The 15,821-nt window shown below is 41.6% G+C and overlaps 1 protein-coding gene across 1 annotated transcript in view; it reads right to left on the minus strand.

Moving 5' to 3' along the window:
* The window catches only part of LOC136440463 (transmembrane protein 94-like), a 35,125-nt gene extending 19,366 nt beyond the window's left edge, over positions 1–15,759 (minus strand). Inside the window, exons 1-15 of the mRNA XM_066436512.1 lie at positions 15,254–15,759; positions 13,646–13,754; positions 12,817–12,958; positions 12,119–12,474; positions 11,738–11,940; positions 11,061–11,209; positions 10,396–10,498; positions 7,917–8,003; positions 6,547–6,660; positions 5,960–5,980; positions 4,931–5,215; positions 3,831–3,944; positions 2,847–3,368; positions 1,925–2,046; positions 450–649 (exon numbers count right to left, since the gene is read on the minus strand). Coding sequence (XP_066292609.1) covers positions 450–649; positions 1,925–2,046; positions 2,847–3,368; positions 3,831–3,944; positions 4,931–5,215; positions 5,960–5,980; positions 6,547–6,660; positions 7,917–8,003; positions 10,396–10,498; positions 11,061–11,209; positions 11,738–11,940; positions 12,119–12,474; positions 12,817–12,958; positions 13,646–13,754; positions 15,254–15,256 — 2,530 coding nt within the window. The 5' untranslated portion in view covers positions 15,257–15,759. The remainder of the gene's footprint in view (positions 1–449; positions 650–1,924; positions 2,047–2,846; positions 3,369–3,830; positions 3,945–4,930; positions 5,216–5,959; positions 5,981–6,546; positions 6,661–7,916; positions 8,004–10,395; positions 10,499–11,060; positions 11,210–11,737; positions 11,941–12,118; positions 12,475–12,816; positions 12,959–13,645; positions 13,755–15,253) is intronic.
* Between the last annotated feature and the right edge of the window lie 62 nt (positions 15,760–15,821).

The raw sequence follows: 15,821 nt of genomic DNA on the forward strand, positions 1-15,821 counted from the left end.
ATACCAAGGTCAAACGTCAAGGTTACTGTTAATGTCATCCAATTAAACTTCATAAGCATAAAAAATAACCACTTTCCAGCTGTTTCTCTGACCAGAGGTCTGGTAAAAAATTGTCTAGTTGATTCTTTGTGTTGTTTTCCAATGATAACTTATAAAATGAATGTGTTCCATCAAGTTTTCCTGTCGGAATACAATTTCCTAAAATCTAAACAATTGTTTACTGTGCAAGTGTACATAAAAAGAATGTCATGTATGTATTACCATTTTTAACCTTTTCAATTTTAAGATATAGAAAATAAACATGAACACAACAATTTGGTCAGCCCTTTACTTTGTGTACGGAAATAGCATAATAAAAGTAAAACCCTCTACAATCACGGTGTTAATTAGTCACAGATGAACTTTCATTCCAACACAACAATTCTGTGACCCCCCTGCTCCCACCATACCTGTGGTATAGTCCTTGGTGACCACCGACACCATATTTGGCAGCGGCAGCTTGTTCCTGAGGAAGGAGCTCCTCCTGGCCAGCTGGTCCTGTCCAAGCCCGGCTCCCAGGCCGCGGTATGCAGCCACCTGCGTCTTCAGCTTAAATAGCTCCAGGACCTTGTCCGAGAACCCGATCTGCTGAACCAGCTGACATAAACATCTACAGGGGAAAGAGTCAGAAACTACTGTCAGGGTTTGAAATAACTAGCTTGATTTTCAGTTCAAAGCAGGACTGGATACAATCTGGATACTGGATCAACTTGCTGATGGGCAATCAACTTGAAATTTTTCTCCTTTAGTATTTGCCAAATTCCACCTTGTTTCAGAGCTATATGTTTTTCTACATCTTCAAAACTTATGTGCCTGCTGGTATGAAATAAAAGTATCTTAATCTGTATTTCAGCTCACTGAAAAGCCAGTAGTCTATTGGTCATGACATGATACACAGGCAGTATGTACAGTGTACATGTCAAGTCTACTGTAGTAGGGAACTTCACCTGCTCTTTTTAACAATGTATGATGGAGATACATCATATGATGAAGGAGCAGTCAAATAATGTCTTCACAGCTTAAACTTCAGCACCACGGACAGCAACCATCAACAGTATCATGTAAACTGTGCAAGCAAAAATAGCCGGGGTTCAAACCCCTACCCCCTAATATATACAAATAAATACTGAATATGGTCCTGTGAGAACCCTTACCTCCTATACCCTGAGTATGGCACTGCCGGGACTAGAACTCTTACCTGCTATACCTGAGTATAGATCTGCTGAGACTCAAACCCTTATATCTTATTCCTGAATATGGCCGTGTAAGGACTAGATCCCTTACCTCCTATACCTGAGTATGGCTCTGTCAGGACTGGAACCCTTAACTCCCATACCTGAGTATGGCCATGCTGGGAATCGAACCCTTACCTCCTATACCTGAGGATGACCCAGCTGGGAATCAAACCCTTACCTCCTATACCTGAGTATGGCCCAGCTGGGAATCAAACGCTTACCTCCTATACCTGAGGATGGATCTGTTGGGACTCAAACCCTTATATCTTATTCCTGAATATGGCCATGTAGGACTAGATCCCTTACCTCCTATACCCGAGTATGGCCCAGCTGGGAATCAAACCCTTACCTCCTATACCTGAGGATGGCCGTGTAAGGACTAGATCCCTTACCTCCTATACCTGAGGATGGCCGTGTAAGGACTAGATCCCTTACCTCCTATACCTGAGTATGGCCCAGCTGGGAATCAAACTCTTACCTCCTATACCTGAGGATGGCCATGCTGGGACTGGAACCCTTACCTCCTATACCTGAGGATGGCCCAGCTGGGACTCAAACCCTTACCTCCTATACCTGAGGATGGCCCAGCTGGGAATCAAACTCTTACCCCCTATACCTGAGGATGGCCCTGTTGGGACTCGAACCCTTACCTCCTATACCTGAGGATGGCCCTGCCCCCCATGTCTTTTGACACACAGTTCAGGTGGTCCATGAAGCCCGCACTCCTCTCCACGGCAAGAGGGTTACAGATGTTCAACATGATGTTCAAACCCTGTGCACAAGCAAAAATCACTGTTCAGGTGAAGTATGTAAAAGTCTCCAAAAGCAAATAATACACGTGAGGTCGTGTGGGAAAGGCATTTTACACGACTTTCCTCACTCCACCCAGGTGTAAATGGGTACCTTACTTTGGTTGAGGAAGGTCGTATTGAGGTTACCTGTGGCACGGAATGGCAGCCGCCCAGACCCTTGCGACAGTTCCACAAAGTGCAAGTGTGGATAAAATATGTATATGTTGTGTATTATGTGAAACCTGTAAACCCTGCATCAATTCAGCGCTACAAAGGCTGCCATTGCGGGTGATTTCTGACCAATAAAAATCATTATTATTATTATTTTAGTCGAAATGACAAGGATCACAGACTGTTGTATCACAGGACTACGATGTTCAATTCTACAACTAGAAGTATTTGTAGTAGGAAAATACAAATGGTACTTAAAAGCATGACCATTTCTTGTTCCTTTTTGGTGTACTAAAAATAATTTTAAATACTAGACACTTCTTAGGCCACACCATTTTAATTTCTTGGTTAACTGAATTTTCAAAAAAATACTAGATTGGAAAATCAACTGTTACAGGAAAGAAGAATCTCAGAGGAAAGTTTGTACTTTGGTGCACACAATTTCAGGGGGTGAACAGGGTCAGGTGCAAGTTTTCACCCCAACCTTCTTCATGATTTTTTTGTTGCTAAAATTTAAAAACAATCTGTTAACCAAGAAATTAAATTGGTGTTGCCCTATCCTTCCTTGAATAGATTGATTTCTAAAGAGGTTCCCTCCCCCATGCCTCACCAGTGGTTTGAGTGAGTTGAGGTGCCTCTCCCATCTGGTGTCATCAAACCGTAGCCCCGATGAGCTGTGTGGGTCCGTTGTGATGTCCAACACTTCCGCGTGGCACTCAAAAAACTCCTCTTCCGAAAACGACTCTTGCAAAACTGCTTTCTCATCTACCGCTCGCTCCCTTTGAACGTTTTCTTGACTCTGAGATTTTTCTGGTGTGTTTGAAGTTTGTTTCTTTGAAGATATGTGCGTTTCTTTGTCTTCCACATTTTTGTCTCTTTGTAAGAGTTCTGTGCTGGCTTTAAATAAAACGTCCTGTGTCTCGAGATCTATTTTTAGATTCTCTCTACTTTCGTTGACCTTGTTGTCTGCAAGGTCGTTACTTTTCGGGTCAGTCTCACTGCTGACCTCTGACTCCATCCCATCATCCTCTGCTCTCGTCCCATCATCCTCTAGTGACGTGAGGAAGAAGACCTTTTCAGGAGAGGCATTTGGACAGGACAGGACCCCTCTCTTGTCAACACAACATAGTGCCTGAAAATGAAATAAACTCTCCATATAAGACCAGTTGCAGATGGAATTTTCATGGCAGATGTTTGCAACTACGAGATGTTATCACAAGCATATGTGCATCTTTGAAAAATGTCACTTTCTTTATAAAAAGTAGCTGCTTTCTTAGATTGTGTAGATCTTGTCTTCTGATATCATTTTTATGCAGTAACATTACACTACTCCGCAAACTAGGTGTACGTCGACAAAGGTAAGACATAGGATCCAGGTAATAAGATAGGCCAAATAGCAGTTACTCACTGACAAGCAACTGGATATGATTTTGGAAATGGTCAGACGTTTCAAGTAGCATGCACTACTCTTCGTCAGTGTCAAACTAGGTGTAACATGAAATTTCAGCAGAGACACTTGTCATATGTAGTAGCAAAGTTCCCAATTAATCTTAGCTATAATATATGTAAACCTTCATACGAATATAAGACTCACGGTAACACTGCCAAGTGTGTGGAGAATGTTAGCTGTCCGTGGTAGACTTTCTGTCCTGCCTGTCAGAACTGCCCACATCAGGACCCTGACTGTTCTCCACTGGACGGGAAGGCTCTAAACATGGGGCAGACAGGCATTGAGAACAGGACAGCTATCTTAACCTTCAGGCTGCTAAGGTAGCCGTTTGGCACCAAATTTCTATTGGATATGGGGTCCGCAAATAGGGAGCAGGTTAAATTGTATCACATAATTATCCAGTCATTTGGTCATTGTACTATATAATTATTTTCAACTTCTTTTGTTAGAAAAATGCAGCTCCACTTCAAGTGAGTGAGTTAGTGAGTTAGTGCAAAGAATTGGAGGTGTGCATTGTAACATATTATCAATGACATGAAGATGATACAGACACATATATATTCAATAATCATTACAGTTAAAGGAACAAACAACACTCTTACAGAGTATAAGCTGTCAGACTGTGTCATGTTCATATTAAAGAGTTGCTTTATGATACAAGAAAGTCTACAAGACAAGTAGGAGTCTAGGACAGCAGAAAAATATAGTCAATATTTCCACCCAGCTACACTGTCCTGACCACACCCATGGAAAAGATGCTGTTATCCACAGCCTTTCAGTTCAAATGTTACTTTGGCAGATGACTTAAAGATGATAATCACAGTGACTATAGGTTTTATCTAACTGTTAACTCTTTTACTTTTACGGGACTTGATTTCGCAGTGGGATGGGAAAGGAAGGTTTCATGGTGTTTTAACTTTAAGTACAAAATGTACGTGATTAAAACAATTTTGAAGTACTGTTACTGTAACACAGTTACAGTGTAGTAATAAATTGGAAACGCATATTTGCAGTGTCAATCAAATTGCGGTCACAACAAAGACCGTGAAAATGAAACCACCGCTAACATTTCGAGATCTACAGTGTTTAATTGTCTTGGACCAGACTTAAGTGTAGAGTGCGTAGTCCAGTATTTAGCAACTCTGCCTTTGAACCAAGAAGTCATTGGTTCCAATTCGAGCTGTGTCTCTCATCCAAGATGGATGGGGTGTAAAGCTGTGGTCAACTGTTCATGGTATTTGTTAAAAAGAGTGAGGGAAATTTCCCTTGTATAACTTGTAAATAATGGGACAGCATCTGCATGTATTCTCTGTCACAACCAGTAAAAGAGTAGCTTGACTGTTAATCTGGAGTTCGTTTGAGCTAAATTGGCTCAAAATCACTTTTATTTTGATCAGCCTTGAGAAAAGGTGTGGTGAGGATGTGGTGAGCGAGTGGTGAGGGTGTGATGAGGGAGTGTAGCTGGGAGGAGTTCCCGTCACCTGTGTCAGCAGGAACCTCTCCTCTTCCTCCTCCTCAAACACATCAATCTGCACACACAGACAACACCTACTGTACTGCTACTGGTTAGGAATACTAATAACTAGGTTACTAGATAAGTTAACTATTTAACCAGTTAACTTAACCAGAATTTACATCCTATGGTGTTGCTATACTGGTTAGGCAAACTATTAATAACTACATAACCAGGAAACTAAGTTAGCATACGTTATCAATGCCTCAAGATTATAGCACTGCTTTTTGCTTGAAAGCCAGTCTACTAGCTCGTTAAGTACACAGCATTAGCCAGGTATGTTGACAGTATCAGTAGCTGATATCATAGGGTTAAAGTTTGATTAATATGTGAAGTAGAAAATTTAAAGAATTACTACTATTAGTAAATGAAAAGCTAGTGAACTGACTATTACTAATAGTATTAGCAAACTATATGTCTCAGACTGTTAACAAATAGAAATCTGAGCATATTAGGAAAACATATAAGACTTTACCTGGCAAGCTGTTTGGATTTACTTATAGAGGCTTTAGGATATCCTGATTATCTGAGCATTTAATACAATTTATTGGTTTAAAATAGTTGTTTTTTTGGTAATATGATTCTGTTAAAATTCCACTCAAAGAATTATCATTCAAAGGGCCAGTGGCCACAGTTAAATTACGTTGAATTCTTAATTCATCAATAATTGATAAGAATAAATATTATACCGAGGATGAAAAGTGATGACAACGATGACAAAATTGTACTTTTTACTTAACGTTTCACAGAGAAACCTTACATGTTCAAAGCTCCAATACTCCTGGTGGCGTGTTGAGCAAGGAAAAAAAGAGGTCTTGATTATCAAGTTCATGTAGTTGATTCTTACTTTTGATCTCTACTAGAAGTAACTTATGGTTAAAACCAATTTGAAAGTAATCAATTAATCGATCCATCCATCCATCCATCCATCCATCCATCCATCCATCCATCCATCCATCCATCCATCCATCCATCCATCCATCCATCCATCCATCCATCCATTAACCAATCCATCCATCCATCTATCCTTTCCCCTGCTACTGCAAAATTGAGTCCCTCCCTCCCTCCTTCCATCCATCCATCCATGCATCCATCCATCCATCCATCCATCCATCCATCCATCCATCCATCCACCCATCCATCTATCCTTTCCCCTGCTACTGCAAAATTGAGTCCCTCCCTCCTTCCATCCATCCATCCATCCATCCATCGTCCATCCATCCATCCATCCATCCATCCATCCATCCATCCATCCATCCATCCACCCATCCATCAATCAACAAATCAATCGACAATCAATAGACCAAACGATGAGCTAGCTAATCTGTTAATTTGTTTAGTTCCCACCTGCTGCAGTTTCCCAGCCTGCATGAGTGCGAGCACCCTGGCTGTCCCGTAGGTGTTCAGTCCCAGCCACAACCACGGGAACAGGGGAGGCAGCAACGGCAGGATGGCATACACCTGGGGGGATGGAAAAGAGGCCAGTGAACATTGTTTATCTTTAGGTGCAAATCATAATGCAGTGTACAATGAATCTTATCAAAGACTTTAAGACCAAACTCTCGGTGAAGAAATACAGAATTCAATGTTAGATTTCTATAAGTCATATGCCAACCTGGGTGCACGGGGAGGGGGAAAATGGACATTGTACATTATCAGACAGTACAGAAAAACAAGTTTGACAGTAATAAGGCATTGAAATCTTTGTAACTGTGAACTGAAAACAACCACAAAAATCTCAAACATGGGAACAGGGGAGGTCATAATGGAAGAGTGGCATACACATGGGCGGGGATTGAAAAGAGGGCAATGTGCAATGTACATTGTCTCTCTTTTAGTCTTTATTTGCAAATCATAATGCAGTGTACAATGAATATGTCCCAAGACTTTAATGAGATAATTCTCAATCCAAACTCTTGGTGAGAAAATACATAATTCAATGTTGAATTTCCATAAGTCATATGCCGACCCGGGTGGTGAGGGGGGAAATGTGCATTGTACATTTTTATCAGTATAGAAAAAAAAGTTTAGCAGAATGGAGGCATCGAAATCTTTGTAACTGAAAATTTCAACCACGGGAACAGGGGAGATAACAATGGCAGGGTGGCATACACCCACACTTATAACTGGGGAGGGGAGCAAGACTGTTATTGGTACAGGAAAAGCCTTGGCAACAGGCATCAAAGTTTTGTTACAGGGCTCGAAATACTGGGTGCATGTGCACCTGTGTGCATCCAAAATTGGAGCTGTGCGCCTAATTCTTGACTGTGGGTGCATTGGTGCACCTAGATATTTCTGTACGCTATAGTGTAAACTTTAAGGTACTATTGTCCACTAGTATACAGAATATTCTTGATATGTAAGTGTCTGAAAAAGCACAATAACCTTTTGTTGTCCTTAAGTTGATGTACTGTTTGAATTTAGCTTTAGAATGACAGATTGAAGTTCTCAAGAGCTTTAGATTTAAATATGTTTTGCTGACATTCAACTTTATTTTATGTTGTGCACCTAAAATTCCTTCTGTACACCTCATTTTTTTGTTGGGTGCACCAGTGCACCTTTTTCCAAAAAGGAATTTCGAACCCTGCATTACCAACTTTCAAAATGTACAAACAAGAAACACAAACATGCAGTTCATCCAAAACATGTATCCTGGCTTATCATATCTACATCTGAATACTTGTATAAGTTTTTCGTTTTGTTTTCTAGTTACTCACCGGCAGAGCCAGCAGCATCTCTGCCCAGTGGCCCACGTCGTCCCTCAGGAGGAAGAACCTCAACAGGTTAACCAGCAGCACCAGCACCTGGAGAGGGAAGAGAGGGATGTTTACAGGAGGAGGAAGAACCTCAACAGGTTCACCAGGAGAACCAGCACCTGGGGAGGGAAGAGAGGGATGTTAAGAGCATTTCCAGGTCAGTTCATCCTCTTTAAGGTGACACCGTACTAGCCGTACAGAGTGATGTAACCAGCTGCTGTCGCACTGCGTACCTGCAAAGCTGGTGTGTTACAATAAAGGGCAGTTATATCGGATATACATTGTGTATAGATACAGATACAGAAGCTGGTGTGTTACGCCGAAGAGCGGTTATACCGACTATACACTGTCAGATACAGATACAGAAACTAGATTGTGTGTTACACCGAAAGGCGGTTATAACAGCTAATAGTATATAGATACAGATACAGAAGCTGGTGTGTTATGCTGAAGGGCTGTTATAACGGCTATACAGAATGATGCAGATACATACAGAAGCTAGACTGTGTGTTACACCGAAGGGCGTTTATAACGGCTATATAGATATAGATACAGATACAGAAGCTGGTGTGTTATGCTGAAGGGCTGTTATACCGGCTGTACAGATACAGATACAGAAACAGAAGCTAGACTGTGTGTTACGCTGAAGGGCGGTCATAACGGCTATATAGATACAGATACAGAAGCTGGTGTGTTATGCCGAAGGGCGGTTATAGCGGCTATATATGACTGCAGATACAGATACTGAAGCTGATGTGTTATGCAGAAGGGCGGTTATAATGGCTATACAGATGCATATACAGTCAAACCTGTATTAGCGGTCACCTTTGCATAGCGGCCACCTGCCCATAGTGGTCACTTTTTGTCGGTCCCTTGGATTTTTCCCATTGACATAAGCATTAAGAATTAGGCTATAGCGGCCACCTGTCCAACGCGGTCGCGGCCAGACGATTTTCGGTCCCGCGAGTACAGTAACACTGCCGATAACGGTCAATGTGCGCCGGTGGAAGCTGCATCGCCACCGCACGCCAGGTTCAAAATCTTCATTTTTTTCACGCAGTTATCAAGTTTATGTGAACTCAACTTGACAGGATGATAATAAAGAAAACAAGAATGTTTCAATGTCGGCCCAATATTTCCGTTTTCCCCGGGAATTCATCGGAAAATGTGCCCAAACACGATTTTCAAAATGGCGGAGCAGTATAAAGGCCCTCGGAAGACACCACTGTTGCGGAGGTATAGTGTGTTAAATTTATTTTGCTGCAAACTATCACTGAGGATAATTACTTAACCAAAAGCTTCAAACTAGATATGAATAACATTACTATGATGTAAAATTTGGGCTGTTGCAATTTTCTGAAAAGAAAAAAAGCCCTCAACAGAGCGACCATCCTCTCATTACCCTATTAGCATAATGGTAGAAGCCGATCATGACAAGCAAACAACAACAGACTATGGAAAATTGTCGCCACGATTTTATGTTTCAAACCGGTCGAAAACGAACAGTAAGTGGCAACTGAGCAACATATGTTTTGTTCTTAACTAACTAGGTGGCATTTTGCTGCGAAGGACTTTGTTTCATATGATTAAAACTCGTTGGTGACGCGTGTGCCGGCAGCGAAGCAGTCGCGAAGGATCAAGAGTAGAGTATAGCGATGCTGGTCTGTTCAGACATGAAGCTCGAGCAAGCCATGGATTTTGGAGTTGGCAGATACAATAATTCTTTTTTCAAGCCCATAATAGAAGTAAAAGAACAACAATCGAATTTCTAAAATGTGCCTTACCTATGTAATGTTTACATGTGTACTGTACGGTGAATAAATGTATCTCAGTGGGTACTGAAAACATGTGTCACTCGTGGTCAATTAATCAACATTTTCTCCATAGCGGCCACCTGTCCTTAGCGGCCAGTTTTGGCCAGTCCCTTGAGTGACCGCTATAGACAGGTTTGACTATATAGAGATTAAATGTCTTAAACTATAATTGTTTACCTGGATACGTTGATGAAGGTTAGACATCCAGGTAATAAGATACGCCAAAATAATTACTCAAGCAACTGGATAAGATTTTGAAACAGTCAGACGTTTCAGATAGCATCCGCTATCTTTCGTCAGTGACTTAAGAAGGATCTGGTAGAACTAGGTTTTATACCAAAACTCGGAATAGATATGTTAATGAAGGGAAGACAATTTCAGATGGTTCAATAGGATTAAGTAAGATAAGACAAGGTTGCATGCTAAGGTTAAAACCTAGTTTTGGTATAAAACCCAGTTCTACCAGATCCTTCTTTAGTCACTGATGAAAGATAGCAGATGCTGTCTGAAACGTCTGTTTCAAAATGTTATCCAGTTGCTTGAGTAACTATTTTTGGCGTGTTTACCTGGATGTCTAACCTTCATTAACGTAAAATGTGGGAGAGTTTCCACATACATGTACTGACCAGGGTGAGAGGTAGCAGCCGCCACTCCACCAGTCTGTGGACGTCGTGTCGCTCCCTGTCCTGCACGCTCACGGGTCTCCTATGGCAGTTCTCCAGACACAGGCTGCACACAGGGTATCACATAGCAGTTATGGTTGATTTAGATTACACTATCTAACTGATGATACAGCTAGATGGTCTCCTATGGCAGTTTTCCAGAAGCTATCTGCACACAGGTATCACAAAGCAGTTAATGATGATTTAGATTACACTGTTGGATAGATGTACATGTATCTGATAACACAGCTAAATGTTATCTAATAGTCTCTGTGTTTGTCTCAGCAATGCATGTGCGACTATAAGCAGAAAGGCTGTTTGACCAATAATTTTTCCTTCACAAAGACTTAAAACTTAAAGTGAAAAAGCGGGGAAGATCACAGCTAAATTATTCAGCAAACTATTCTTATTTGATTGAACTAAAACCTGAGACATAAAAAAACAGTCATCATTCTCACTATGGACTTATGAGACTATTAAGACAGTACATTGTTCTTGAGAGGATAGTAAGCTGTTGCTACAATGACTATGGTGTCTGATCATAAGTTTGTTACTCTAGGTCTGTTCAACACTATAAATGCTACACTGTAACAGCTATGGTAACAGTGAATTAGCCACATTTTTCTGACCTGATGTTGTTGGTGAACGTTGTCTGCGTGACTAGAAACCTGCAGGGTCTGAGGGGGGCTACCCCCCTTGGGGAGGAGGGGGGGTCCTGTGAGTCCGGGACAGAAGGGCTGTAGGTGTCACCTGGCTGGAGCTCCAGCGAGCCGTCACCCTGTGGACAGACGTAAGATGTTTGTTTGTGGCGTCTGTGTAGCATAGTGGCAGAGTATCCGGCACTTAAAGGCACTTAACACATACATTTTGTATTTCCCATGTCCTTAGCCCAACAGCTAAGGGTTTGGGTTGGCGTTAGGAAGGGCAGTTATGTAGACATTCACTTATCTAGGTCATAAGATTCACACAAGATGACAGTTATTTAAGCAACTGGATAGATTGTGAAAACAGTCAAACGTTTCAGGTAGCATCCACAAATATAGCCAGTTGCTTGTGTATTTGTTTGTTTGTTTTGTCACACAATAGCAAATGAACTGCACATTTCTATACATAGGGTCTTATCAATTTACTGTAAATGCATTTATGTTCGCGTGGTTTTCATTTCGTGCTATGGGGAAAATGGCATGTTCGCGGTGGTAGTAAGATCACAGCAGCACTATATTCACATACTGCTACGGAAGGACGGGTCATGGAGACAGCCCTGGCTGCACTAAGCACTTACAATAAGGGTCTAAACAGTCCGTACCTCGAGCTGCCGACATCGCACGGGTGTGGTCTGCCCCGGCCTGAGGGCGATGACGTCACCTCGGACCAGCAGGGCGGCCGGCAGGTTGACCAGCTGACCGTCGCGGTACGTCCATGCCGCCGTGATGGCGGGACAGTACGGCATGTACAGGTCAGGGTACAAGTTCTCCTGCCAACCAAGGTCACTACAGGACTCGATACAACCTGGGATCAATCAATCAATCAATCAACCAATCAATTAGTTACCCGATAAATCAATCAGTCAGTCAGTCAATCAATCAATCTGTGTACAGCTTCTCTTTCCAACTGAGTTAAAACATCTATCTTTATCTATTCATGCAAAATCAAACATTTTTAAATTTGTGAAAGATGTTTTTCTGACCTTCAAGCTTCTTGAGAGCGACCTTGACCTTGTTGATCATCTCCTCCTGGTGGAGTTTTCCGTCCCATCCTGTCAGGTAACAGCTCACCATGGCAACCAGCAGAACAACAAAGGCCTCTACAACAAGACTGTCTCTCCTGCAGAACAGAAAACAACATAACCATGGCAACCAGCAGAACAACAAAGGCCTCCACAACAAGACTGTCTCTCCTGTAGAACAGAAAACAGCATAACCATGGCAACCAGCAGAACAACAAAGGTCTCCACAACAAGACTGTCTCTCCTGCAGAACAGAAAACAACATAACCATGGCAACCAGCAGAACAACAAAGGCCTCCACAACAAGACTGTCTCTCCTGTAGAACAGAAAACAGCATAACCATGGCAACCAGTAGAAGAACCAAGGCCTCCACAACAAGCTTATAAGGCTGTCTCTCCTAGAAGATAACATCATCAACTTTCTTTGCATACAATTGACATGAGACAAGTGCAAGCAAGGTAACAAAGTATTTTCTTAATTGTGCAATTCAAGATTTGTTCCAATACAAAGAAAACAGTCACCATGAATCTTTGTGTTGGAACAAGGCTACAATTGCACAATATTATTATGAATTCTACAACACAGATGAGCTTTCAGTTGAAAGTACATTTTATGTATTTTATTGTGCCTGCAAAACTTCGAAATCTATATTTCCAACCTGCCCATGTCCTGAGCCACCATCCCGTAGGCTACAAACAGTGCAGCGCCCTGGAGCACCCAGATGGCCACGGTCGTCCATGGCAACGTGGAACGCACGTTTCGGTGGTGAAATGGCCAGTGTGGCGCCCAACCGGTCTTCCCTGGAAACAAGTGATTTCTTAATGAATCATGATAATCATTAATAGATATGATACCCCTTAGCCCTGAAAAATGTTTCGTAATCTTGAACAGACTGTATGATATGCGACACTTACATAACAGCTATAAGTGTGTAATTAAATGCCACATTGTGGTTGTTCACCTATGATACTGGTGCAGAACACAGTCTTTACATATCTTTACATGTAAGTTTATATATAATGCAATTAAAAAGCAGACATACCATACTGTGACAAACTCCTCTAAACCCACGTCTGTATTATCTACTAGTAGGTGAAATAACGTCCCCTCTTTGGTACATATAACAAACAGTTTGCAGACATATTGCGACAACTGGTTACGAATAAACCAATTTTAGACCCGTCTTGACACATCTACCTTTGAATATCAAACTCTGAATGTTCTTCAGAGCTCTGTGACTCACTTGTGCTGTTATTTACATCCACCTCCCTTATCTGTACTGTTCGGGTGGTTACGTAATACTATGATAACCACCCTTCAGTGTAACATACAGTTTGCAGGAACATAGTGGTAGCAGGTTTCAATATACCAAATGACCTGTCATAATCATGCTTTGAATATCAGACTCTTAACGTTTTTAATTTACTTTTAAAATTTTTTTATCTTATTTTTTTTCCGTCACTTTTGTCCAAACCTCTGTGATTCACCTGTGGTGTTGTTCCCATCCACCTCCCTGAGTAGTCGTGAGATGTCAGTGTGGAGAATGTCCAGTCCCTCGCTGGTGGACAGGCCCACCTGGCAACCATTGGTCATCTCCTGCAAGGTAAAGGTATTACTAGTACAAATGTAGTACTGTAAATGCATTCAAGTTTGCATGGTTTTTATTTCGCGCTAATTAAGGGGAAAATTTGCGGTGGTTTTAAGGTTGGGTTTAAAACAATAGTAACGCTACTGTACGTTAATAGGTGGGCAAACGGTATTGCGGTGGTTTAAAGTTTGCGTTGAAGAGTTCACGTTTGCGTTGAATAGCCTCCGGCTATTTGGGCAACCCTGGCATGTACATGCTGAACCAATAAATAAATAAATATATATATAGACCATCTCCCACAGACCATCATAATTCATCACACGTTAGAAGTAATGTAGGAAATTCGGGAAGAGGATAACTTAAGAAAGGATGATTGGATTGCCCTGCAACTTACATCTCCTAATTTGCATAATTAGAGAGGATATGGTAAGATTATAGATATTCTTTTTATGAACATGCAAGTGGTGATAAATGCAAATGCTACATCATAGTACATGTCAAATGAAAGAGCATTTCTTCATTTCCTTCATCACTTCCATAGAGATATTTGATTTTAAAGTTGTTTCAAATCTTAAAAAACTCCCAGAGTTTTCTTTTCTAGATTCTAAGTCACTGTGAGTCCTTGCCAAAATAAGTTAGACATATCATAAGTCTTGTGCAAAGGTGATGTTCAGCTTTTAGAGAAATCCTTTGAAGAGACCCTTGTGAGATTCCCGGCGAGCCCCATAAGCCATCTGTACGATGGTTCTGGGTCCAGACGGATTGGAGAGGATGTACATTAGACTAAAAGCTACTTCCTCCAACTCTCAGGTGGAACATTAGGAACTGACATGTAGATACTCAATTTTTTCCACTTTTAAGTGCTCCAAGTTGTACCAAACATTCATCTAAAGCATACTTTATACTTTATACCTTCATACACAAGCAACAAGACAGGAGTGGCATGAGACTGCAGTCTATGTGTAGCTGTTATTATTATTTGCTATCTAGGCTGATGACAGCATTCACACAGTAACCATTCAATGTTGACAATAATGATTTGAATCATGTCAATGATTCGGGTTGATTATTACAGGAGGTTAGATATCGTATGGTTCTTGACATTTTGATCTTAAACAAGGAAACTACGTACCACCTCCTACCTGTCTACTCCACTCTACTCTACAACATGTTCTTCTTCTTCTTTCGGTTAAGGCAGTCTTCAAATACATGTATGTTATTATTTTTCAACTTAGAGAACCGAAAAAAAAGGGAAGAAAATTGTTATGACCCATAATACAAGGACAACAACATACATGTAATACAGGAGTAGCAGGAGACTACACTTAACGTGCGGCCGTTCTGAATGTAGGTTGAGGGCAGTAGTACACAAATTATTTTGTACCTGCCCCCAGCAACAGATGACGGGGTGAGCGTGACCTGTTGCACACCCACCTACTGACGTCATGACGCAGGCCCCACGCCGGAGCGTGCGTCACGACGCCAGGAGAGGGACGCTCCCACCTACCATGCTGACGCAGACGTCGGAAGGTCACGCCGCAGCGGACGCAGCTGACGCACACAACACACACATCACCGTGCGCTGCGGTTCCAAATCACGGCGGTAATTTTGCGCGGTCGCCATATATACCTCTTTGCATAACACTGGACGAAAGAAACCACAGGATCAGTTTAGACGCACTAAAATCAAAAGAATGGACTTTCAGAAATATTCGGGGAAAGTTCTGCTTTTCTCACGTGTTTACAACGTCGGGAAAATAAAGAAAACATCAACAAGTCCGCCGACAGGTGTATTTTGGTTCGATCCAGCCGCCATATTTGTTGGCCATACTGCGCATGTACGGAAGTGTTGAGACCTGACCTCAGGTGACCTCTAACATCCGGGAGTTTGGGAGCGCTGATGGCTCAAATTCGGTATCCTTACGCACAACTACAAGAAGTTCTGGAAACTATGACAAGTTGTTCAAGAAAGTAATTAATTGCTCTGAGTTATTCTGAAAAAAAGAAATGGTTGTATTACAAAAGTTTAACGTAGTTAGCTTACCATTGAATCAGTAATCAGTTTCGAACTTTTG

Source organism: Branchiostoma lanceolatum, chromosome 8 (assembly GCF_035083965.1).
Source record: "Branchiostoma lanceolatum isolate klBraLanc5 chromosome 8, klBraLanc5.hap2, whole genome shotgun sequence".
NCBI lineage: Eukaryota > Metazoa > Chordata > Leptocardii > Amphioxiformes > Branchiostomatidae > Branchiostoma > Branchiostoma lanceolatum.